The sequence below is a fragment of the Mya arenaria genome, chromosome 12 (genome assembly GCF_026914265.1).
Source record: "Mya arenaria isolate MELC-2E11 chromosome 12, ASM2691426v1".
Taxonomy (NCBI): Eukaryota; Metazoa; Mollusca; class Bivalvia; order Myida; family Myidae; genus Mya; species Mya arenaria.
Window position 1 is genome coordinate 32,477,025 of NC_069133.1, and position 25,693 is coordinate 32,502,717.

At 36.2% G+C, this 25,693-nt stretch overlaps 1 protein-coding gene across 3 annotated transcripts in view; it reads right to left on the bottom strand.

Moving 5' to 3' along the window:
- Window positions 1–458: 458 nt before the first annotated feature.
- The window catches only part of LOC128211209 (NHL repeat-containing protein 2-like), a 32,102-nt gene continuing 6,867 nt past the window's right edge, over window positions 459–25,693 (bottom strand). Inside the window, exons 5-14 of one of the 3 annotated variants that reach the window (XM_052915733.1) lie at window positions 12,957–13,091; window positions 12,465–12,597; window positions 10,645–10,738; window positions 9,630–9,764; window positions 9,048–9,138; window positions 8,569–8,691; window positions 7,210–7,419; window positions 3,751–3,810; window positions 2,983–3,157; window positions 459–2,613 (exon numbers count right to left, since the gene is read on the bottom strand). In XM_052915733.1, coding sequence (XP_052771693.1) covers window positions 2,375–2,613; window positions 2,983–3,157; window positions 3,751–3,810; window positions 7,210–7,419; window positions 8,569–8,691; window positions 9,048–9,138; window positions 9,630–9,764; window positions 10,645–10,738; window positions 12,465–12,597; window positions 12,957–13,091 — 1,395 coding nt within the window. In that variant the 3' untranslated portion in view covers window positions 459–2,374. The remainder of the gene's footprint in view (window positions 2,614–2,982; window positions 3,158–3,750; window positions 3,811–7,209; window positions 7,420–8,568; window positions 8,692–9,047; window positions 9,139–9,629; window positions 9,765–10,644; window positions 10,739–12,464; window positions 12,598–12,956; window positions 13,092–25,693) is intronic. The other 2 variants (XM_052915734.1, XM_052915735.1) reach the window with 2 other exon arrangements.

The window sequence follows — 25,693 nt, forward strand, 5'->3', positions numbered from 1 at the left end:
TAAGTACTTTTTTCTGAGAAATATTGACAAAAAAATTAACCTTTAAGTTTACTTGCGGGCCAACTGGGGGGGGGGGGGGGCACAGGCCCTACCGCCCCCCCCCACTGAACGACCCGCCCATGGTCCACTTGTAAATATAATAAACGAACAGTTTTTGCTTGCTTGGGTATATAAGTAAAAAAAAACTGACAGTGGCAGTATAAATCTGGGTCCGTGAACCCAGCTCAGATACACCCAACTGCAATTGACTAAATAATATGGTGATTTATAACCCATTTAGGAACATTGATCGTCAAAATAAAATAAAAGATGAAGTTAATTTTAGTTTTTTATTGTGAAATAAAGAGAGAGTTCTCGGACTTACAACCGGGAATTTACAGGAAGTAGGCGAAGATGTTATCTCCCTTGCTTGATTCGATTGAAATAAACGAAAGAAAATCCGAATCGTAAGCTCCGCCCATTCACCTTTGTTTTTTTCGGTGACATTTACCATATATTAAGGTATAGGCGAAATCGTCTATCCTTGTTATTCAGAACTTGTCAATTCACTTTTGTAAACCTGGACTTGTTGGACTGCAAATGTTCATTTTACGAATGCGAGTGTCGACTGTAGGATTACAGTTTTACATATGCATGATTCGGCTTTCTAAATTACATCATCATATTCTTTAAGGCAAGTTATACGATCTATGTTTTAGTGAGTTTATACAGGGTAGATCTGACAAATATACATTTTGACAACTATAATGATAAATGACAAATCAATACGGAAAAACTGACGAATAGAAACAACAAATAGCACATCTACATTGACAAATGTAAGAGATATTTAGTACGATTAAGAAGCACATTGTGTGAATTACACGTTTGGACTTTTGGCAACGAATAGCCTCCATATACTAGTTCTTGAAAAAGCGGGTTGCCCTACGTTAAACCATTAGAAGTTGATTAATGAGGCAGTCTGCATGTGGGGACCAGACTTTCCACGCATACTAGGTTGGACGTACATATAGGCGGTACGCATTTACCTTGGCTTTGGGTGGACATGACGCGATTATTCTTCTGATACAGGACTTGGTAGAGTTTGCCTTAATGGTGTTGCTCATATGTTTTGACCAGAACATGTCTAGAGAAATGGATACTCCAAGGTACCTTTGGACCCATTCAAGCATTGTCAATCACATTTAAAAAAAACATTAACAAAATGAATAGTTTTTTTTTTAACTTTTAATGACCTTTAAACACAGAAGCAACCATCTTTCTCCTCAATAATTATTACCCTGACTGACCATATAAAAACACACAAGGCTCATTTCTATCAATTGTGGAAATCTTGTTTAATAAACTCTGTACATCCTCCATTTATAGCTTAAACAGAAATCTGTTCCCTTAAAAGAAAAAGATTTCGCATCAGAAATTTAATACAGACATGACAACAAGGTAGTTGAAAGTTTTATCAAACATGTGTATGTCAATTACATAGAACTCCATTAAATAGAATTGCATTCAAAATGTAAGTAAGCAATAAGATATATGTGGGTACGTGTAATGTACTTAAAGACCTTGGACATTCAGCCTTGGTAAACAAATAGTATAATAGAGTACATGTAGGTGCAAATGCGTATGTGTATGTGTACTACTTTTTGTAAACTACATCATCCAGGTAAGTGCTAGTGTGAACTACTTTTTGTATGCTACATTATCCAGGTATATGTATCTGTGAACTACTTTTTGCATGCTACGTCATCCAGGTATGTGAATGTGTGAACTACATTTTGTAAGTCATCATCCATGTAAATGTATGTGTGATCTACATTTTGTATGCTACATCATGTAGGTATGTGGATGTACAAACTACTTTTTGTATGCTACATCATGTAGGTATGAGTGAACTACTTTTTGTATGCTACATCATGTAGGCATGTGTATGTGTAAACTACTTTTTGTATGCTACATCATGTAGGTAAATGTATGTGTATGTGTGAACTACTTTTTGTATGCTACATCATGTAGGCATGTGTATGTGTAAACTACTTTTTGTATGCTACATCATGTAGGTAAATGTATGTGTATGTGTGAACTACTTTTTGTATGCTACATCATGTAGGTAAATGTATGTGTATGTGTGAACTACTTTTTGTATGCTTCATCATGTAAGTATGTGTTAATTTAAAAGGACATAAACACACACACAATGAAAGCTATTTATGCCAGAATTTGTGAAAGTTTAAATTTTTAACTCAACTTCAACTTTTAATAAATTTTCAATACCGTGGACCGTTTCAATAGCCATGTCCTTGATCAACAAATGCAGAGTGGTTAATTAAAATACCAATTTCACTTTTGCAGCTACAAATAGTAGTAGAAATCAACACTAGGATAAACTTAAGTGGAACTTCATTTCAGAACTATTGAGCTTCTGTTTTAAAACTTCTTTGGCCATTTTACACATGCCAGCATCATCACAAATATACAGATCTAATTTTAAGCACAATTCACCACCAATGGAAACAATTTGTGCTGGTAACTGGAGCAAAGTTTGTTGAAGAGCTTGAGTTAACTCCCCTGTCATAGTGGTTCCACAAATGGCGAGCTCCTTTTGTAGACTCTCATCTAAAAGGTGTAAGGAATTCAAATAATAACGTGCAGTAATTTTCACACACAAACTGTTGTGTACTGTACTTATAGGTGTCTATACATTTTACTCTTAGTGGAGACATGGTTTTTATTTGGTTGAATTGAATAAAATGTAAAACCAGGGAATTTTGTAATAAAATAAAAGTTTATATACATGTAGACTACATATCTTTTAAAATATATGTATAATTGTTTAAATAAATAGTTGTGAAATATATATTTATATACACATTTCATGTATTGTTAAACAATTCAATATATACCTCGAACTTGTACACTGCTGCAGCATCGATTGAAAACTAAACATTACAACAAGAAAACTACCATTAATCAAGTTTTCCTGACCTTCAAAGTAAATTGTCCATGAATTAGGTGCCTCCTCGTTCAAATGGACTCCCTCCGCTAGACTGATATCCAAGGTAACAGGAATTCCTTCTTTTGTTGACATGGTAACAGGTTTGGTACAAAGGATTCTCACCTCACTTGATTTTTGGGATTCACTTGTGAAAAGAATCGGTAGCTGAAAACAAAATAACGTAAGTTGATATACTATTATTATATAATCAAATCTAATGTCTAAGTTATTTTGCAATGTATATATACTTGAACCTGTTTCTAATCAATTACAATTTCTTATTCTTTTTATAATCCCTGCAAGCAAAGTTTATAAGGTCATTGTGCAGGTTGTGCACCAGGTCTATTCCAATGTTTATGAAGCAAACTACTTACAGAACAAAAAATTGTCAAAACATGAACAAGAAGTCCTCTAGCAATGATTGGAATTTCAGGTATAAGTGAAATTGTAACATGTATCTGGGAGTAGGATTACATGTGTATTATTGGTCCCAGAATGTATATAATAACAAAAGTCAATGAAATTCAAATCTCTATATCTATGAAATATTTCCATTGTATGACTATCTAATTCTTACCCTAATTTTTCCTGGTCATATATATGCCTTCTCATTATTTTATACCAGTATCACTCTGTCCTTATAATCTTCTATTTAGCCAATAATCAATACATTATTATAGTGTTGTTAATGACGTATTTAATATGCCCTAATTCTATAAGGCAGAAAACCCACCCAGATCATATAAAACAATAAATACCAGTTTGTCTCCCTTGCCAATTGGATGTCTATGGAAAGTTGTTTTTATTGTTGATATAATCTAAATATACATATATATACAAATCATTACTAATAATCTGCACATTCACTCAATTGAAACATGTCAATCATTCAAGAATTAAATTAGTTATTAAATATTAATTTAAAAAAAATCAGTTAACAAGCTACGTACATGCTGAAAGGCTCTGCAGCGTATACATCCAGAAGCTCAGCCAAGGCAAATTCTTAAAGGCACGCTCTGGAGACTGGATCATGTTCATTATTTCTGATTTATTAATTTGAAAAATTCTGGGTTAATGGGCAACTGCAAGCTGGTTTGAAAACGGTCTTGGATACATTTTCATTAACAAACATATAAAAACTAGAAGCGACAAAAAAACAAATTTTCAACATTTGATGATTTGTGCAAAGATCGGATTTGGACAAATTGTAGGATCCTCAAAACGTTTACGCACTGGACAGTCGAAACCCGTTGGTACGATATTCCAGGGACCGGTCAAAATACTTCGAGCTTCGAGATTATCGAGCCAAGCGGGTTTGCTTACCGAATGTATATTTTTCTTTGATGAACAAGACGACAAAGAAAAGTTTGTTTACCTCGTTTGTTATTTGCTACGTTATCTCCGCAAAAGAAGAGTATTTATTGGACATAGTTACCGTACACACATCGTACAGTTCGCAACATGACGCATTCGACTTGGTACCATGAAAATATCATTAAGTTTTGATATTTACGCAATAGAAATAAAAAGGATAAATATGAAATTGCGACATAACATTAACAAAGGTCAGATTTTCATAACCAATCGGGCTATTGTCTTTCTCAAGCCAAGCAAACACAACAAAGTCCGTCCGTTTTTTTTGTTTTTTTTTATCAAATTTTTTTATCAAATTTTTGTAAGAATATGATGTGGTTACTGTAACTTGTGAAAATTGGCATTTTTTTTTTAATTTCTTATTTTATTATCTTTGTACTTTACAAAGATAATAAAATAAAAAATTAAAATAATTTTTTTTTGCCATTTTTCACAAGTTACAGTTGCCACATCATATTCTTACTAAAATTTAATAAAAAATTTTTATAAAAAAAAACAAAAAAACGGACGGGGGCGTGGTGTGTCAAAACAACGCAACCTGCCCCTGTGGGGACCATCAGTGTGGAGAATTATCGACCCTCAAGAAATCGAGCCATCGGATCGAATTTTATATGGACATATAGTAAAAACAAAAGCTGTCACAGTATGTGACGAGTGCCCCCGATGTGACATTGACCTTGCCAGAATATAAAAAAAGGGAAGAAATTAGCAATGAAATGTCCATTACCGTTTTTACGTCTAACCAACCAATATAGCTGGTATATTTGCAAGACCACAGTCATGGCATTATGTTTAACCAACATGGCTGGTGCATTTGCAAGACCACATGACATTATGTCTAACCAACTTGGTCGGCACATTTGCAAGACCACATAGAATTGTGTCTAACTGACATGGCTGGTCATTTGCAAGACCACATGGCATTATGTCTAACCAACATGGCTGGTGCATTAGCTATACTACATGGCATTATGGCTTACCATTATGGCTGGTGGCATTGCACGACCACATGACATTATGTCTAACCAATGTAGCTGTTTCATTTACAAGACAACATGGCAGTATGTCTTACCAACATGGCTGGTGCATTTGCAAGAACACATGACATTATGTCAGAGCCATAGGATTGAAGTTATTTCAAATTGCCTAAGAACATAAAAATACCACCCATATTTGCCAACCTACAGTCTTATGTCCTTATATGCAGCATTCCATAGTAAACAAACACTTAGTTTGACCTTGACCTTAGAAGTTGGTGCACACGTCTTGCACAAGACTATCAACTTGATATGTGGTACACATGAAGCAAGTTATTCTAAAATTTGTCCATACAGGAGGAAGTTACAGCCAAAAGTCCTTATATGCAGCATTTCATGGTATTCATTGCTAAGTGTGACCTTGACCTTCCAGCTAGAGATATGAGTCTTGCACGCTTCACTTTGTTTTGGTATGTTAAACATATTTGGCAAGTTATTTTAAAATCTGTTCAAACATGAAATAGTTACAGCCGTGGCACAACCACCTATACTCTATGTCTCATTTGCAGCATGACCTTATCCTTAAAGGTAGGAACACAGGTCTTGCATGTGACACATCCTTTTGATATGTCAAACATGTGAAAAGTTATTTTAAAATCTGTCCATATACGAGGAAGCTACAGCCCGGACACAACCACCTATACTCTATGTCTCATTTGCAGCATTCCATAGTATTCAAACACTAATTATAACCTTAAACTTAAAGGTAGGAACACAGGTCTTGTACGCGACACATCGTCTTTATATATGCCAAACACATGTGGCAAGTTATTTAAAATCTGTCAATACAGGAGAAAGTTACAGCCAAGACACCAGAAGTTGAGCCGTACGGACGGACAGACTGACGGTGTGATTTAAATAAGCCAACCTTTGGGGGTATAACAAATCAGTCCTTTTAAACTGATCTGAGCCAACAAGGATATCGAGCCAACTAGTTTTGACTGCCAACTAGTTGTGACTGTACATGACTATCTTTTATAAAACATGAGCTGTGACCTAAGTGCAAACTTATGCGCCTGTAGATTATTTGACCCAAACCCCCAGAACCAAAAATTTTTGACCAAAGACCTTGGAATGAGATATTCACCTCGAAGTGTGATAATGATCTTGAAGTGAGAAATTGAATTGTTTTGCCGGTGTCACAGTCTTGTAATGGTCAAATGAAGTTATTTTGAATTCCACAAATGCATGACCAAGTAACAGTCTTTACAGGAGAAAATATAGGAATTATGACCTTTATGTGTAAAATTCTAACATGAGTGTTATTATAGCAAACATTTGTAACATTTTTTTTTAAACCTGCTATGCATGGCCTAGTCACGGCTTGGTCAAGCTAAAATACAACGACTTTTTACCAATGATCCTAGATTTTGACCTTTATCTTTGGCCCACAAATTATGGCTCTTGCAGAGGACACATTGGTCATGGTGAACATGTGTACCAACTTATTTCAAAATCCTCTTTTCAATGGCCAAGTTTAAGCTGAGACAAGCTAAATGCAAGGGTTTTTGACAAATGAGTAAAACCTTGGCGTTTGACCTGCATACATTGGTATTGCAGAGGAAACAGGTCTTGTCACATTTGTGCAAAGATGTTTTCAAATACCTCTATGCATGGACAGCTAACATAAATTGATTATGCCAAACACATGCCTACCCATACACAAACAGACTCCATCTAATAAACTTGGTTTTCTTTCAGAAAAAGTGGGGAAGCCTCAGGAAAACTTGGTTCATATATAAAGAAATGCCATCTCTGACCAATAGAGTTCAAACAACATAAATCAAACAAATTTTTATAACTTACACTAAGCAATGTTTCATTCTTCAGATCCAAGACTTTAATATCACAGTTGTTTGTGTCGGCGATGTACAGACGCTTGTTTTTTACATCACAAGTTACTCCCCCTGGTTCATTAAGCTCCCACTGTAACAGGTTAGCTCCCTTGGCATTTCCCGGTTTCCCAGAGCCGATAAGTGTGCTACAGTTCCTTTTTGCAATGTCAACAACCTTTATCTGAAATTAATTATAAAAATGAATTAAAGAAAGAAGTTGAGACAAATAATCAACTCGTACTGATTTATGTTACCTTAATGGTGAAGTTTGTTGAAAGCTGATATATTATATTTCTCTAGAGACTGTTTCCTTCATAGAAACCAGTACTTGTCTCTTTTCTGAGACTTCCTGTGGTGGGGATCAAAATCACAACCTCTTGGGTTAGTCTCAGGCAGTCACCTATACCACTAAACCAGCCTCACCCAGGTGGGCCTTGAACCCACAACCTCAAAGGTGAGCAGCAGATACCACTAGATCACACTCACCCTTATTAGATATGGCAAATTGTACAAGTTGAGCTGATAAAGGAAACTGCTATGGTTTTACTGTTTATGTTGAAAACATTTGTTATTGGTCAGAAAGCTTCATATGGCCAAAGAGTCAAGTGCTGTGGACCAAACACCAACACATGTTTATTGTTTTTTCCAATTGAACGCTGTGCCGAACATGATATAATATAGCAAGAGTTATGGGTCTTGCTTTACATGTTCATATTGTCTCTGAAAACATGTGTACCCATTTAAATTTGAATATCTTGAACAGTTTTTTAGCTATGGCAGATGTTAAAGTTTTTTAATGCCAATACTGTCAACAAAGACACCAAGTATATCAAAATACTCCAATCTGTTTCCTTATAAAGCTTAAAAGTGTGAAAAAACGACCTTGCCTAACCGAAACAATCTACAGTATGCTAAATTGCAAATATTAAATTCAATAGTGAAAATGCTGGCTTTTGGGGGCACTGAAATTAAACCTTAAGCTTAAACTTTTTGTAAAGCTACACCAGTATATTTTTCTTGTTCATCAGTTTTAAACTCAGAATGAAAATACAATATTTGTTTTAAATCATGAAAGGGCAAATGCAAAATATTGTTTATATCAAAATGACAAACTTGAACATTTAAACTTTTTCTGCAACCTATGTGTAAGTCTTCATTTTAGAGAACTACTTTAGTCTCCAGGGTGTTGTCACAGACATGCGTTGTTTCATGTAACAGTGTGAAAAATGGGGGCAATCAGGTGAACAAAATAATTTTGTTTTTACTTTCTGAAAAAAGTGTGGCAAAACTGTCAAATAAAAGATCAGATTGGTGTGGCATAAGAACTTACCTTGTGGTTATATGAGTCAGCAACATACAGTGGCCCATCATCAGTTGCCATGGCAACACCCAGGGGGTGCTGAAGTCCCGCCTTTGTCCCAACCCCGTCAGTATCTCCGTAGGCAAACAGGTTCTAAAAGAGTAATTTCAGTTTTGGCCAAGCTTAATTTTATAAATAACAAGATAATGATGCTGACAATGTTGCTGACAATGTTGCTGCCAAAAGAGCCAACAATGAAGCTGACAATGAAACCAAGGCTTTGACAAATCTTGACTTCTGTGTTCAAAAACTGAGTTGGTTCTTTTTTATAGTTTAGTCAGGAGTTTTTATGTAACATCAGAGAAAAAGGTTTAAAAAACCAAGAAAAGGTGTCCTTATGAAGGTTAAAAAACCCAAGATCTAAAATTATTTTCTTGATTTAAGATGAAATTTACTTGATTAGCTTTGACTTACTTAATTGGGGAATATCTTTACATTACTCAACTCACATTTGGGTCAATATCTCCTCCAACCACATTTTTTACAGAGCCATCTTTCAACTGTACGCGCCGGATACTTGAACTCTCGCTGTCTGCAACACTGTAATAGATTAATACAAAATATTTTTTAATAAATATGACACCATAATTTATGTCCTTTCTCATTAAACATCATGCAGTAGGCAACATTTATTGGAGTTTATTGATGGTTGAAGCTAAGGTCAATACGAAAGTATTATATTGACGAAAAAAGCAAGTGATTGCTGTACTTTTTGCAAGTGCACACACGGCTACTAACAGGGCCAGTTTATTTGGTGCAGAGTAAACATTGCCATTATTCATTGCTATAAAACATAAAATGCTTATTCAATTAGCATAGTAAAAGCCTACAAAAATGCATTTATTTTTTCAAGTAAGCTAAATGGTTATTGATGGTTTCAAAATCCAAATTTAATGGTGCCGATAAAGTATCCTCCAAAATAAGTTATTTTTGCACGGATCATTATAATATCGTTGTATACACCCAGTACACTATTAGGTTCTACTTCTTCTAATTAGAAGAACCAGGATTGCCACCAATGATGTACATACAAAAGGCAGGCATTTTTCCTAGAAACTGTCAGCCCTGATGGTTGAGCAAATCCCGCCTTTTCCGGGTAGCTGTTGTTACGATTTTCCTCTAGCCCGCTCCCACTGAACCTAAGGCAAGTCCCTGCTGGATGGTGCCTATAATTTTATGGAGGTTGAAAAAATAAAGAACCACTGTAATCCTATTACAGTAATACTTGAATATTCGTAGGTTTAACAGAAGATAGATTTATTTTTTAAGGGTATTTTCGTTAATTTCACGATTCTATGACATAGCCAATTCAAAGCTTCGGTGCAAATGATATAGTTATGTAAAACTTTGTGTATAATCATGTAAGCCATTCAAATCATTGTTTATTATTGCATTATAATTTAAATACTTAGATGAAAAATTATCAAACCCCTAGACCTAGAGGACGTCCCCAATGGGGAACCTGGCTCATTCAAGGCAATCTATAGGCCCCAATTTGTCCCATACAACATCATCAAACTCAGCATGCTATTTTTGTTTTGATATAAATTGTTTAAAAGTTCTCCTTTTCAAAAGCTTTTTAAGACAGAGAGAAATTAGTTTAAGTTATTCTCGACAGGATTAACAATTTTTATTTTGTGAAGTCAATGTTAATTAGCAAGTAATTTAGCTAATTGAACGAAATCCTCGAACTATACCTGTAGATCATGTATTAAAACAATAATATACATATATTTATTGGTTAATATAGTATTCTCTAAACAGATACATCCATGGACTGATAAAGCTGTTGTAGCAAGTACTTTATCAAACATTTGGTTTAAACAAGGAAGACGAGGAGAGAATGCCAAAAAACATCTGTTGATTAACAGCTCTATAACTAATCAGGTAGGAGTTATACGCCTTGATGTTCAGTTTCTGAGCTGTGTCCTAGGTGAAGCATTTTGCCAGCAATGAGACTGCAGACAAGAACGCCAAGGCTATTGCAACATTTATTTTATTCTAAATCGGGCAAGCTAAAATCGTAATAATTTTTATGTTATTTACGTGTTTTTGAGCCAGGTGGCATCTGCCAGAAAGTATGTCCACATCTGGTGGTTCCCAGCCATGGCCATCATCAAAAGGGCATCCTTTTCACCTCCTGAAATAAGAAAGGTCAGAAACATGTGTCTATGAGCCCGGGGGGGGGGGGGGGTGTAGACCAAAATAATGTCCCTATCTGATGGGCTCCAGCCATGGCTATCATCAATGGGTCATGACATGGTTATATAAGAACGGACAAGTAAACATTCAAGTAATTACCAGTACTATCATTATTGTGTCCTAGAGCAATTATTTAATATTTGACTGAAAATAAACAGCTGAATGAAATTGTTTAGAATATCATGAAAGTTGAAAGTTTATACAATTTTTTTTAAAAATAATTAATTAAAAATAGCTTTTTGAAGCATTGGAAATCAAGGCAGATCACACTAGTCCATGGCTACTGAATAAAACCAAAGATACTAGAAAGAAATAATGTAGATTTGTCTTTACATCAATAAATTAATTCTTGAAGGACACAACAATTAATTCCTAAAATGAAAAATTGCTATGATCTTAAGAAAGGATATTATACATTTGAATCCATGTGAACATTATAAATGTCTCACTTGTCAGATAATGTACCATGTATGGCTTACAATGTCTAATGCTAACATAAACATTTATCAAGCTTTCATAGGTGTAATTAAACAGAGGTACAATGTGTGTGACAGACAGCTCCGCTTAGGACAACAGTATGCATACAGTACACTAACTAGTTGAACAGTGGACTGTATAAGCATTTCATTATAAATATGGGGTATTTCAAAGGTTAACTAGTGACCATGTATAAATGACATGGCTGTCATGGTATAGTGGTCGCTGATTTTTTGTTTTTGTTTCATCTCATAATTAAGTTAAGATCATAAACATTGTCTTGACACCAAAATAAATATTTTCCCTCAAAGTTCAACAAGCTTTTAAACAATATTATAAATGATAATTGTTGAAATGTTTCCAAATTGACATGATGCCAAACCATCCTGATTTGCTCAACCAATGGAGAGAGATTTACTAGTCACATGATAAGCTTGCACCAATAAAAACACATTGATTTGCATTCAATACATTTATTATTAAACAAAATAGGTAGTTATCATGGTAGGTCATCATCTAATAATAAATAACAATAATCATGGTAATATATATCAAAAGTCAACCTGCATTATCTATTGTTTTAATAATTATTGTACAGAACACTATTTTGACCACTCAACAGGTACTCTCTAAATGTTACTAAATATTCACAGTGACTTATATATTTCAATGAAAGGTCACGCTCATTACTGTGATCCTTTAATGCTACCAGTATATATATGAGCCACAAGTCAGTTTGTGATTAAATTGTCAGTTAAAATTTGCAAGAAAACGCAGACAAAACAAGAGCTTTCACAGAGACAGTGCTCGACTATTTCACGGCTTTAAAGTATAAGTATTGCGAAGTTTTAGTCAAATAATAAAGGGGCAAAGTTTGCATTAAATGCAACATTATAAGTATTTATCATGTCAGCTTATGTAAGATAGAAACATCCCAACCCAAGCATAGGAAGAGGTTTACAAAGTCTCTGTCAAACACTGCACTAGGGTTGGTATGAACCTATCTTACATAAGGGGCCATTGTAAATGGTTTTTCTCCCATCTCAGTAAAACAAAATAATTCCAAAATGATTTTAATCGCTCGTCTCTTTTATGCTTAGTGAAAATAAGTTGCTTATGGATATGTGATAATTTCTATGTTGAATAATAAAGGGGCAATTATCCTTTCAACCAGATCAAAGTCTTACCAAGTCCATCTACCAATTCTAGGTCCCATGGAGAGGCTATTTCCTGTTTGAGGCCAGTTTCCCCTCCTATCTTGTCTGAACCCTGAGAACCAGTACCTGCAACTGTCACCACTTCCTGTGTTTCCAAGGCGGCCTAAAAAATATTTTTATAAATATTGTTTAATTTTTCCAAGAAAAGGACATATTATGAAGGGTTTTTGTTGTATAAACTTTGTGTAATACAGCTTCTTATTTCTCCTTAGACAAGGCTACATATATCTTGAGGTTTATTGTATTGTATGCAATTTCTTAAAATATATCTTTGATTATGTCAATACATTAATCAGAATGGTTATGAGCCTCTTCTGTGCAATAAGTAGCAGGAAGAGAAATTACAGTGATATATAATGTTACACACACTACTAACTGCATGGTAAGCTTGACAATAGAGTACAAAACACTATACCCAACTTTGTGATTTGTGGTGCTGAAACTATTACTTAAAACCGATACCTTTCTGATGGCATGGTTATTGGTATCCGCTATGTACAGGTCATTCCCGTGAAACACAAGGCCTTGGGGTGAGGCAAATGTTGTCTCTGAGAAAGATCCATCTGTAAACCCTCGGCTGGAACTGCCTATCACATGCTTAAAGAAAGATACACAATTATAATGGGATAATTGCTTGTTTCAGAGGGAGATAAGTATAATTTGCTCATTTATCTAAGCTTAATTGTGAAAACAACTGAAAGCCTATATTTACCAGTCTCGATCTGTTTCCTGGATAAAAACAGTACTTGCCCACACCACATTCACCTGAGTCTAGATCTGTTTCCTGGGTAAAAACAGTACTTGCCCACACCACATTCACCAGTCTCGACATGTTTACTGGATAAAAACAGTACTTGCCCACACCACATTCACCTGAGTCTAGATCTGTTTCCTGGGTAAAAACAGTACTTGCCCACACCACATTCACCTGAGTCTAGATCTGTTTCCTGAGTAAAAACAGTACTTGCCAACACCACATTCACCAGTCTGGACCTGTTTCCTAGGTAAAAACAGTACTTGCCAACACCACATTCACCAGTCTCGACTTGTTTCCTGGGTAAAAATAGTACTTGCCAACACCACATTCACCATTCTCGACTTGTTTCCTGGGTAAAAACAGTACTTGCCAACACCACATTCACCAGTCTCGACCTGTGTCCTGGGTAAAAACAGTACTTGCCAACACCACATTCACCAGTCTCGACCTGTTTCCTGGGTAAAAACAGTACTTGCCCACACCACATTCACCTGAGTCTAGATCTGTTTCCTGGGTAAAAGCAGTACTTGCCCACACCACATTCATCTGAGTCTAGATCTGTTTCCTGGGTAAAAACAGTACTTGCCCACACCACATTCACCAGTCTCCACCTGTTTCCTAGGTAAAAACAGTACTTGCCCACACCACATTCACCTGAGTCTAGATCTGTTTCCTGAGTAAAAACAGTACTTGCCAACACCACGTTCACCAGTCTGGACCTGTTTCCTAGGTAAAAACAGTACTTGCCCACACCACATTCACCAGTCTCGACCTGTTTCCTGGGTAAAAACAGTACTTGCCCACACCACATTCACCTGAGTCTAGATCTGTTTCCTGAGTAAAAACAGTACTTGCCAACACCACATTCACCAGTCTGGACCTGTTTCCTAGGTAAAAACAGTACCTGCCAACATCACATTCACCAGTCTCGACCTGTTTCCTGGGTAAAAATAGTACTTGCCAACACCACATTCACCATTCTCGACTTGTTTCCTGGGTAAAAACAGTACTTGCCAACACCACATTCACCAGTCTCGACCTGTGTCCTGGGTAAAAACAGTACTTGCCAACACTATATTCACCAGTCTCGACCTTAATTTCTGGGGTGAAAACAGTACAGGACCACAGTCTAGCCCACATTCACAATGTTCAGAGTACATTTTGATATACATAATGATCCTTCAGCCAGTGAGCATGGTATATTCAGATGATGATGATCAAGGTAAATAACTAAATATAATAATTCTTGAGTATTTATCAATAGGCACATAAAGTACACAGTAATGTACAGTGCAACTTAAGATTTAGAGAATGTAAAACTGTTTTCAATATTTGTATACCCAGTATCTAAATTCATCGAGCCCAATTGGTTCCCAATACTTTTCATTTTCCACATGAAACAACCTGTCTTATAAATAATAATTAACAATGATGAAGGTCTGTGCACTAAAACATGCCCAAACATGAGTCACTGTATACCGCATACTCTCCTCTTGAGTCCCATTAAGTACTTTGTAAAACTAAAATTTATGCGTACCAAAAAAGGGGGTTCATTCAGCCTCATTCATATTGTATTGAATGTATGGTCATGGAACAAACTTGACCCATTTGGAATAGTTCTTGTATCTGAGGGCATCATTTAGACTCTCCGACAACTTGCTCTCTTTTGATCAAACTGACATGAAATTAGCTCTGAATAAATTTTATTATAAAATGTCAATTAATATTTATTTCAAATAAATAACAAGAGCTGTCACAGTATGTGAAGAATGCCCCCGATTGTGACATTGACCTATGAGCAAGGTCAGTACATGAAAAGTTGATCTTGCCTTTACATGTCAAATACATACGGCAAGTTATTTTAAATTGCCTCTAAACATAAAAAAATACCACCCATAGTTGACAACCGACACTGTTATGTCCTTATATATGCAGCATTCCATTGTGAATAAACACCCAAGTGTGACCTTGACCTTTGAGATAGGGACACGGGTCTGTCATGCGACACGTCGTCTTGGTATGTGGAACACATGTGGCAAGTTATTTTAAAATCTGTCCATACAAGGGAAAGTTACAGCCCAGACACAACAACTTACACTCTATGTCCTTATATGCAGCACTCTGTTGTGAATAAACACCTAAGTGTGACCTTGACCTTAGAGGTAGGGACACGGGTCTTGCACGAGACACGTCATCTTGGTATGTGGAACACATGTGGCAAGTTATTTTAAAATCTGTCCATACAAGGGAAAGTTACAGCCCAGACACGACAACCTATACTCTATGTCCTTATATGCAGCACTCCATTGTGAATAAACACTAAGTGTGACCTTGACCTTAGAGGTAGGGACATGGGTCGTTCACGCGACACGTTGTCTTGGTATGTGGAACACATGTGGCAAGTTATTTTAAAATCTGTCCATACATGGAAAAGTTACAGCCCGGACACGACAACCTATACTCTATGTCCTATATGCAGCACTCCATTGTGAATAAACACTAAGTGTGACCTTGACCTTTGAGGTAGGGGCACGGGTCTTGCACGCGACACGTTGTCTTGGTATGTGGAACACATGTGGCAAGTTATTTTAAAATCTGTCTTTACATGGGAAAGTAACAGCCCGGACACAACAACCTATACTCTATGTCCTATATGCAGCATTTCATTGTGAATAAACACTAAGTGTGACCTTGACCTTAGAGGTAGGGGCACGGGTCTTGCACGCGACACGTCGTCTTGGTATGTGGAACACATGTGGCAAGTTATTTTAAAATCTGTCCATACAAGGGAAAGTTACAGCCCGGACACGACAACCTATACTCTATGTCCTATATGCAGTACTCCATTGTGAATAAAGACTATGTGTGACCTTGACCTTTGAGGTAGGGGCACGGGTCTTGCACGCGACACGTCGTCTTGGTATGTGGAACACATGTGGCAAGTTATTTTAAAATCTGTCCATACAAGGGAAAGTTACAGCCCAGACACAACAACTTACACTCTATGTCCTTATATGCAGCACTCTGTTGTGAATAAACACCTAAGTGTGACCTTGACCTTAGAGGTAGGGACACGGGTCTTGCACGAGACACGTCATCTTGGTATGTGGAACACATGTGGCAAGTTATTTTAAAATCTGTCCATACAAGGGAAAGTTACAGCCCGGACACGACAACCTATACTCTATGTCCTTATATGCAGCACTCCATTGTGAATAAACACTAAGTGTGACCTTGACCTTAGAGGTAGGGACATGGGTCGTTCACGCGACACGTTGTCTTGGTATGTGGAACACATGTGGCAAGTTATTTTAAAATCTGTCCATACATGGAAAAGTTACAGCCCGGACACGACAACCTATACTCTATGTCCTTATATGCAGCACTCCATTGTGAATAAACACTAAGTGTGACCTTGACCTTTGAGGTAGGGGCACGGGTCTTGCATGCGACACGTTGTCTTGGTATGTGGAACACATGTGGCAAGTTATTTTAAAATCTGTCCATACAAGGGAAAGTTACAGCCCGACACGACAACCTATACTCTATGTCCTATATGCAGCACTCCATTGTGAATAAACACTAAGTGTGACCTTGACCTTTGAGGTAGGGGCACGGGTCTTGCACGCGACACGTTGTCTTGGTATGTGGAACACATGTGGCAAGTTATTTTAAAATCTGTCTTTACATGGGAAAGTAACAGCCCGGACACAACAACCTATACTCTATGTCCTATATGCAGCATTTCATTGTGAATAAACACTAAGTGTGACCTTGACCTTAGAGGTAGGGGCACGGGTCTTGCACGCGGCACGTCGTCTTGGTATGTGGAACACATGTGGCAAGTTATTTTAAAATCTGTCCATACAAGGGAAAGTTACAGCCCGGACACGACAACCTATACTCTATGTCCTATATGCAGTACTCCATTGTGAATAAAGACTATGTGTGACCTTGACCTTTGAGGTAGGGGCACGGGTCTTGCACGCGACACGTCGTCTTGGTATGTGGAACACATGTGGCAAGTTATTTTAAAATCTGTCCATACAAGGGAAAGTTACAGCCCGGACACGAGTTAGTGAGCCGGACACATGGACGGACGGAAGGACGGACGGACGGTGCGATTTTAATATGCCCACCTTCGGGGGCATAAAAAGAAATGTTTCATCACCTTAAACAAAAGACAGGTGGACTCACCAGTAAAAGGGCACTTTGACATTAAAGCTGTCAAATAAATGTCTAGACAACAAATCCTGATTTATACATATATTACTGGTATGTACATTATCTGACATGTACATGATACAATACATGTGTTCAAGTACATTGTCTACATGCTGTCTGTGATCTCTTGTCACTTTTGACAGCTCAACATGCTAAATAGATATCCAAATAAATCATTTATTATGCTGCATTATATTTATCAAGTCCAAGTCTGGTTTAGTTGTTTTCCCATCCCCCATTCAGTTAAAATTTAATGTTCATTAATTATGCTACAACAGCTTAATGAGCAGACATGTTACATTGGTTCTGAAATCAATTTCATCCTCTTGAACACATGGTGATTTTGAAATGTTTAACCTCATGAATGTTTTTACCTAAATACTGTGTTATTATTAATTTCATTTTAAATAATTCATCTCCATAGAAACAGTATTGTTTTTAAATAAATTTGATAGCATTTATTACTAACATTATTGTAAAATCATGCAGAGCAATTGCACAAATGGTTTTTGCATGAAACTGACACACAACTTGTTTTTATTACCAGCTTAGTAACTTTAATAAATCTTGACTGGTAGGTAGTTGATCTAAATAAAATTAATCAAGTAAAGTACGTGTAAAAGTAAATTTATTTTTGATTTGGTTTAAATTCAAAATAATCTGATCATTATAGATAAGCACCATTTGGTACCATTGGAAAAATACCTGTATAGGATTGAATGTGTTAGTTTCAATAATTTAAAATCTATAATTTGTATACAAAAAATATTTTCTAAAACCATAATGAAGTTGTTTTCTTAATACGAAAATTTTAAGAATGAAGGTGTTGTAATTTAAAATGTTGTCCCGTGGCACAAAAATGGGACAATTAATTGATAGGAATATTTTTACTCTTGCTATAAACTGCTCAAGCACAGGGTGTTGTGGAAACTTCGCTATGGTGTATAGAAACTAAGTAGTCATGACAGATAGGAATTCCTTATTCAAGCACTTTCGCTTTACGAAAAAAGATCAAAATTGAAATGTAAGCATTCTTAGCTATAAATATTGCTATTAGAAACAGCATATTTAAATTCTTAAAGCTAATTGGAAATTTAACTATAACTTACATTTTGTAAATTTGTATAATTTGTATAATTCAAAATTATGCTGGCACCTTTAAATCAGTAAGAATTATGAAAGGATATTTTATGTTTCCTTTCTGCAGCACAGAATATGGATTTAATAATATTTAAAACTTGAAAGAGATGAAAAGATGTTCTATTATATAAAGATTATATATATAACTACATGTATGATAGAATAATAACGATAATATATAGTGCTAAGGCACCAGTCAATTGTAACCACGGCCCCCCCAGGTCCAGTGGTATACCAGGTATAGCCCTCCTTAGATCTTTTAATGATAACTGATATAACCTGCTAGTCTGTGAGTTATGTCAGAAAAGTTGCTCCTTCTTAGCAAATTCAGTTCTTAATTACCCCAAATGTGCCTCAATAAGCTGTCAATAAACTTATAAATGCTTGGTACTTAATCATCTTTTCCAAAATTCATGACCATGATGGGACAGCCTTGACACGCCAAATCAGCTGTCAACATGTCATAGTCTAATTGCAGAGACATGGTTGCAAACTAAGAAAGTGGTTGACCAATCGGAGTCTAGGAGGGTAAAGGAGCAACCAATCATAAGTAAGCTGCTACATACTCAAATACAGATGTTTTTTACCTTGCCACACTTACATTTTGAGAGTAAGAGAGTTAACATATTTTTTTTTAAAAATCAGGAAGAAAAAGAAAATCTTGAAAAAATGATGAGGATAGTAGCTGTGGTGACATTAATTGCCATATTCGGCACAAAAGGTAATCTTTATTTTCATATTTTTATACATAACTTGTTATTTCATTTTATTTTGCCTCTACAATTATTGTTAATAACCATTTTTATGTTGAAACTAACTTGGTGTGAAGCATATTATATACTTAATCTAAAAGGGACTTGAACACCAATTGGTCCCAAATATCTGCAAATACAGTATATCCTCAAAACAAGCCTAGAATTGTCAATACGAGCTACATAGTATGAGGCTGATAATACACCACATTACATGATTAAAATAATATTATTTTGCTGTCCAAGCTGAGTTTACACATTTAAAATGCATAACGGTTTGTCAGTTTAGAGTGTGTATATTAAGCTTGTGAAAGTCACGTGATTACCGTACTACAGGTATACATGTATATATACCAACCCCATTTTTTTATTTACTGGCGTAACATGTGGTTATTAAACCCGGTAAATTTCAAATTCGATAAATACGCAAAAATACCAAAAAAATTGTGTCGTTAGCGATGTGATATATGAGTAGATTCAATGCATTGTCCACAACGATATCAATTTTGTCAGTTGAATAATCTAGTGTCTAAGTCCCTTGAAATCCACTGGAGAATTGTTTTGAATATATTTTCAAATGATAGTTTTTCTGCTTTTAAAGCTTTTAAATTGAAATAAAGCATTAATTCTCCATCTTTTTACTGTTTACATGTCTCATTATGATATTTATCATTAAAATGTAATTTCACCTCCTGTTACTATATTTACAGTGCACTGTCAAGGCATGGCAGCTATGGCAGGCATGCAAGGTATGATGGGAAGTATGCTGCCTCTTGGCATGGCAGGCGGCGATTTTTCTGCTAGAGAGTTCATGACCTTGGATAACGCTGTCAAGGCCATCCTGGGACCTGATGCCAACCCAAGCCCCGCCCTCATTATCCTTGCTGCCCAGCAAGGAGGTATGCCCATCACCGCTACTGGAATGCTGCCCTATATGGCTCTGATGCAGGCAATGGCCCGTGAACAGAACATGACCATCCCTGGTGTCCTCGGCACACCAACAAAGAACCAGGTTGATAACTACATCATGGAGAAGACCATGCAGTGGGTACAGCAGAGAACCATGTATGGCACCATGACTGAAAACCCGGACGTCATCATGAGACTGCAAGGCTCCGCTGGTGGGCGTGGTGGTCAGGCCTCAATGGTCAATTTGAATGGAGGTAATGGTGGTGCCACTGGAAACAGCGGCAGTATGCCAGGAACCTTAGCTAGCATTCTTCTTGCCCGCCAGCCTAGCTCTGCATCATCTGCTCAATCAGGCTCCTCTAACAATCAGGGCAGTGGGCTCTTCGACTCCCAGAACCCACTCATCAATATGATGGCCATGAAGGCAATGGGAATGGTGTAAAATTGGGAAGAATTCCTAGAGACGATTTTTTTCAATTATGATTATTTATAGTAATTTATGAGTCCAAGCAATTTTGATGTTTTTATTTAAAAAGTAAGACAATACAATCCTTAGAAAATATACCAGTTGATTGGTAAAAATAAAATGCAAGTATAATATATTTTGTCAACAAGTTAAAATTTCTGTGTAGAAAGCAGGGATCACATACCCATTCCTTTCATACTAGAGCTCATTATAAAATGTTTCTTCCATCTTGGACAGTTTATTTATATTGTGTTTTATAATATTTCTGTATAAAAATATAAACAATGTGGTTGTTTCATTATTTCTAACTATTCAAGGTCATGTGATCAGTGTGTAAGATCTGTGTATTTGTGGTTCTTATAGTTGCCATATATAGTGTCTAGCAGACATATTATTCTACTATTGAAATACAATGCATTTTATTTTCTGTTCAAAATACTGCAAGTGATACAGAAGTTTTGCAATTTTGAGGCTACATTCAAATACGTATAAATATTGAGCAAAAATAGCCATCATTAAATATTCTTTTGCAACTCAGTAACCTTTTTGATGACCTCCCCCCTCCATTTATTTTGTACTTAATACGTCAAGCACAACAATTCAATATCTAATATGGAAAGATGTGGCAAGAAATAAGCTCATTATAGATGAAACAGAATGATGAACCAATCATATAATTTACAATGTATTGATATTGCTGTTGTTTATATATGAATAAAGCTAAAAAGTAGTATAATGATGCATTTCTTAGCCAATTCTCGAAATGAGTTGCCAGTAATATAGTGATGCAATTCTTTAAGCCAATTCTGCATATTGATAATGTTTTTATGCGTAACATTTTGGTTTGACGGGTCTGTGACAAAAAGATTTTAACTGTTTACGAAGTGAAGCTTAATATGAATAGTCACTGCAGGGATTGACAATTCGTCTGAAAACATGTTCTATCCTTAATATTTTTTCTTTCTGTGTACAAGCCCATACATTGTTCCAAATCAAGTTGTGCCTTTATATGCATTTTTGCAAATGTACGAGGTATGTTCGGAAAGTTCACGGACTGAACGCATTCCTTTTGAAAGGCTCATTGTATTATAATGAAACTACATCTATTATTCCATATCACTCTAAAATTTCGATTCCATACATATAACAGTAAAAAGGTAACAATAAATTTAAAACATGTACCAACGATATGGCGGAGCAACCCGACGTTAAAATTTATAACGTCAATGTCAATTCAGTTTACTCTTTCTCGAAATAGCGGCCATGTGCTTGCATGCAACGTTCATGTCTCCTGACCCATGTTGTGTAAAATGAAGACATTATTGTCTGCACGTGACGACGTAGGCTCTTGAGATCGTCGAATCGGATTCCGCGTAGCTTGGCTTTGATGGCCGGGAAAAGTTCAAAATCAAGTGGAGCAAAGTCTGAGCTGTAGGGGGCGTGCTCCTCCCACATCTCTCGTCGTCTGATGTTGACTCGCGCCCCTCCTTAAAGCGTCTGTGCCACTCAAAAACAGCTGTACAACTCAAAGTTTGGTCTCCAAAAGATTTCTTCAACTTTATCAATGTTTTCGACGGTGAAACATCTAAACTCTGGAGAAACTGTATCACAACAAGCTGTTTTTCAATAATTTCGCATTGCATGCTTGCTTTGAGCACATGTTTTGGATTTTGTTATGCGAGGCGGTGTCTGCACTAATGACGTCATGTTGTTGGTTCGACGTCAAGATGACGTTTCCCGCTTTTTTAACGTTACAAAATGCGTTTAATGTGAACATTATAGGAATATATAAGGCTTGCTGCACAACAGCAAATATTATGTTGCTATGGATACAATATTTTTAGAATGTATTGACTTAGGCGAATGTCCGTTTATTATCAAAATGAATATATACCGGTATGTGTCTCAACTTGACCGAAGTTTGAAACTTCGATGTTGAAAAATAACAAAGTTATTAGTACAGTCCGGGAACTTTCTGAACATACCTCGTACTTCACAGCAAGTAAATTTGATACTTAAAGTGTGCAACAGAGATACTAGTATATAAAGATACCAATTATTGCATATAAATACTACTAACATAATATTTAGGTCTTGAACCTCAATTTCTGTCAGAAAACTCTCATTCAGACCTTTTAACCGATATAACGTGCTAACACAGTTTTGTAAGAATTTAAACCCTCCTTAGCAAGTTCAGATCTTATAACCGATATTAATAACTCAAAATGAGACACATAAACATCAAGAAACTTGTGACAATGCTCGGCACTTAACCAATCATTTATCCAAACTTCATGACCAAAGAAGGACAGCCTTGACAAGGCAAATAAGTGGTCAGCATGTCAAATGCTAATTGCAGGGACACGGACACAGACTGTACAACAGATTGACCAATAAGGCTAAGAATGGTTCAAAGATCAACCAATCAAAAGTAGGGTGCCTAATGTTCAAGGTATCATTTTTCTTGACCTTGCTACAGTTGCACTTTGGAGGTGAGAAAGTTGAGAAGTATTAAACCGAGGGAAAAAAACAGAAATCTTGAAAAGATGATGAGGATAGTAGCTGTGGTGACTTTAATTGCCATATTTGGCACAAAAGGTAATCTTCTCTACAATTTTTACATCATTGTTATCATTTTTATTGCTTTTACTACAATATTAATGTTTTAAATAACCATCATTAAGTTAAAAATTACTTGGTTGAAGCATAATGATGAAATATGGAGTTTTATCAGTGAAAAAACAACAGTGAAAATATTGATTTGACATTAAAATTCACTGCAAAATTGGGAATGAAAAATAACTTCTTTTAAAATCAATTGTAATTCATACCCTTGATCAAAACTAAAACACATCACTTTTGACCTAGAAAATGTTGCAAAAAAATATTGTTCTAAATTTAAAAACAGAGGGTTTAAATAAAGCTATGAATGAATATAAACAACTTACCATTTATTAGAAAAAAGGTAATCCTGTTTTTCAAACCTTTACTTGAAGCTGAATGTTTGAACATTTGCTTTTCATAAAAACAAATAACAGATGAAAACACATCTTGCTTAACCTCCTTTTACTATTTACAGTGCACTGTCAAGGTATGGCAGGTATGGGAGGCATGGCAGGTATGAGGGCTATGGCAGGCATGGGCGGTAGCATGGGCGGTATGGCAGGCATGGGCGGTATGGCAGGCATGGGAGGTATGATGGGAAGCATGCTGCCTGTTGGCTTGGCCCTTGGCGGTGACCTTTCAGCTCGCGAATTCATGACCTTGGATAATGCTGTCAAAGCCATCATGGGCCCAAATGCAACCCCAAGCCCAGCCCTGATTATTCTTGCCGCCCAGCAAGGAGGTATGCCCATCACCGCTACTGGAATGCTGCCCTATATGGCTCTGATGCAGGCATCCGCTCGTGAACAGAACATGACCATCCCTGGCATCCCTGGACAACCAACAAAAGACCAGCTTGATAACTACATCATGGAGAAGACCATGCAGTGGGTACAGCAGAGAACCATGTACGGCACCATGACCGAAAACCCAGACGTCATCATGAGACTGCAAGGGTTCCCTGGCAGCCGTGGCAGTATGGCTGAAATTAGTGGTATGAGCGCTGGTATGGGTGGCCCCAGTGGCATGGGTGGCAGAATGCCAGGATCTCTCACCCGTGCTCTCCTTGCCCGTCAGTCTGGTTCAGGTTTTTCCCAGAACCCACTCCTCAGCATGATGACCATGGGTGCAATGGGAATGGACGTCCCCATGTTGTAGGATTGGGAGGATTTTCTAGACGCTTCTTTAAATTGTGATTATTTATTGCTAGTTAGGAGTCAAAGCAATGTTGATGTTGTATTGTAACCTAAAAATTTAAGACATTTAAGTTTGAAAATGTACCAGTTGATTTGTAAAAGTAAAATATGAATTTGTCAAAAAAGTACAATTCATTTGTACGGTAGAAAGGTAAGGATGGCTTGCCCATTCTTTTCTTAAAATGGTACAATTGAAGCTCATTATACAAAGTTGTATTTGAATTGTTTTTATGATGCTTCTGTATAAAGTTATACAATATGTGGTTGTTTCTTTATTTCTAAATATTCAAGGTATTAAGATCAGCTAGAGAAAACTACATATCATTGGTTCTTTATAGATGCAAGTTATACAGTGATACTTTCTTAGCTTATTCTCGAAATGAGTTGTCAGTCATACAATTATGCATTTCTTAGCTTATTCTCAAAATGAGTTGCCAGTAATACAGTGATGCATTTCTTAGCTTATTCTCGAAATGAGTTGCCAGTAATACAATAATGCATTTCTTAGCTTATTCTTGAAATGAGTTGTCAGTAATACAATGATGCATTTCTTAGCTTATTCTCAAAATGAGTTGTCAGTAATACAATGATGCATTTCTTAGCTTATTCTCAAAATGAGTTGCCAGTAATACAATGATGCATTTATTTAGCTTATTCTTGAAATGAGTTGCCAGTAATACAATGATGCATTTATTTAGCTTATTCTTGAAATGAGTTGTCAGTAATACAATGATGCATTTCTTAGCTTATTCTCAAAATGAGTTGCCAGTAATACAATGATGCATTTATTTAGCTTATTCTTGAAATGAGTTGCCAGTAATACAATGATGCATTTCTTAGCTTATTCTTGAAATGAGTTGCCAGTAATACAATGATGCATTTCTTAGCTTATTCTCAAAATGAGTTGTCAGTAATACAATGATGCATTTCTTAGCTGATTCTTGAAATGAGTTGCCAGTTATACAGTGATGCATTTCTTAGCTTATTCTAAAAACGAGTTGCCAGTAATACAGTGATGCATTTCTTAGCTTATTCTCGAAATGAGTTGTCAGTAATACAATGATGCATTTCTTAGCTTATTCTAAAATGATTTGCCAGTAGCACAGTGATGAATTTCTTAGCTTATTCTCAAAATTATTAGCAGACCCTGG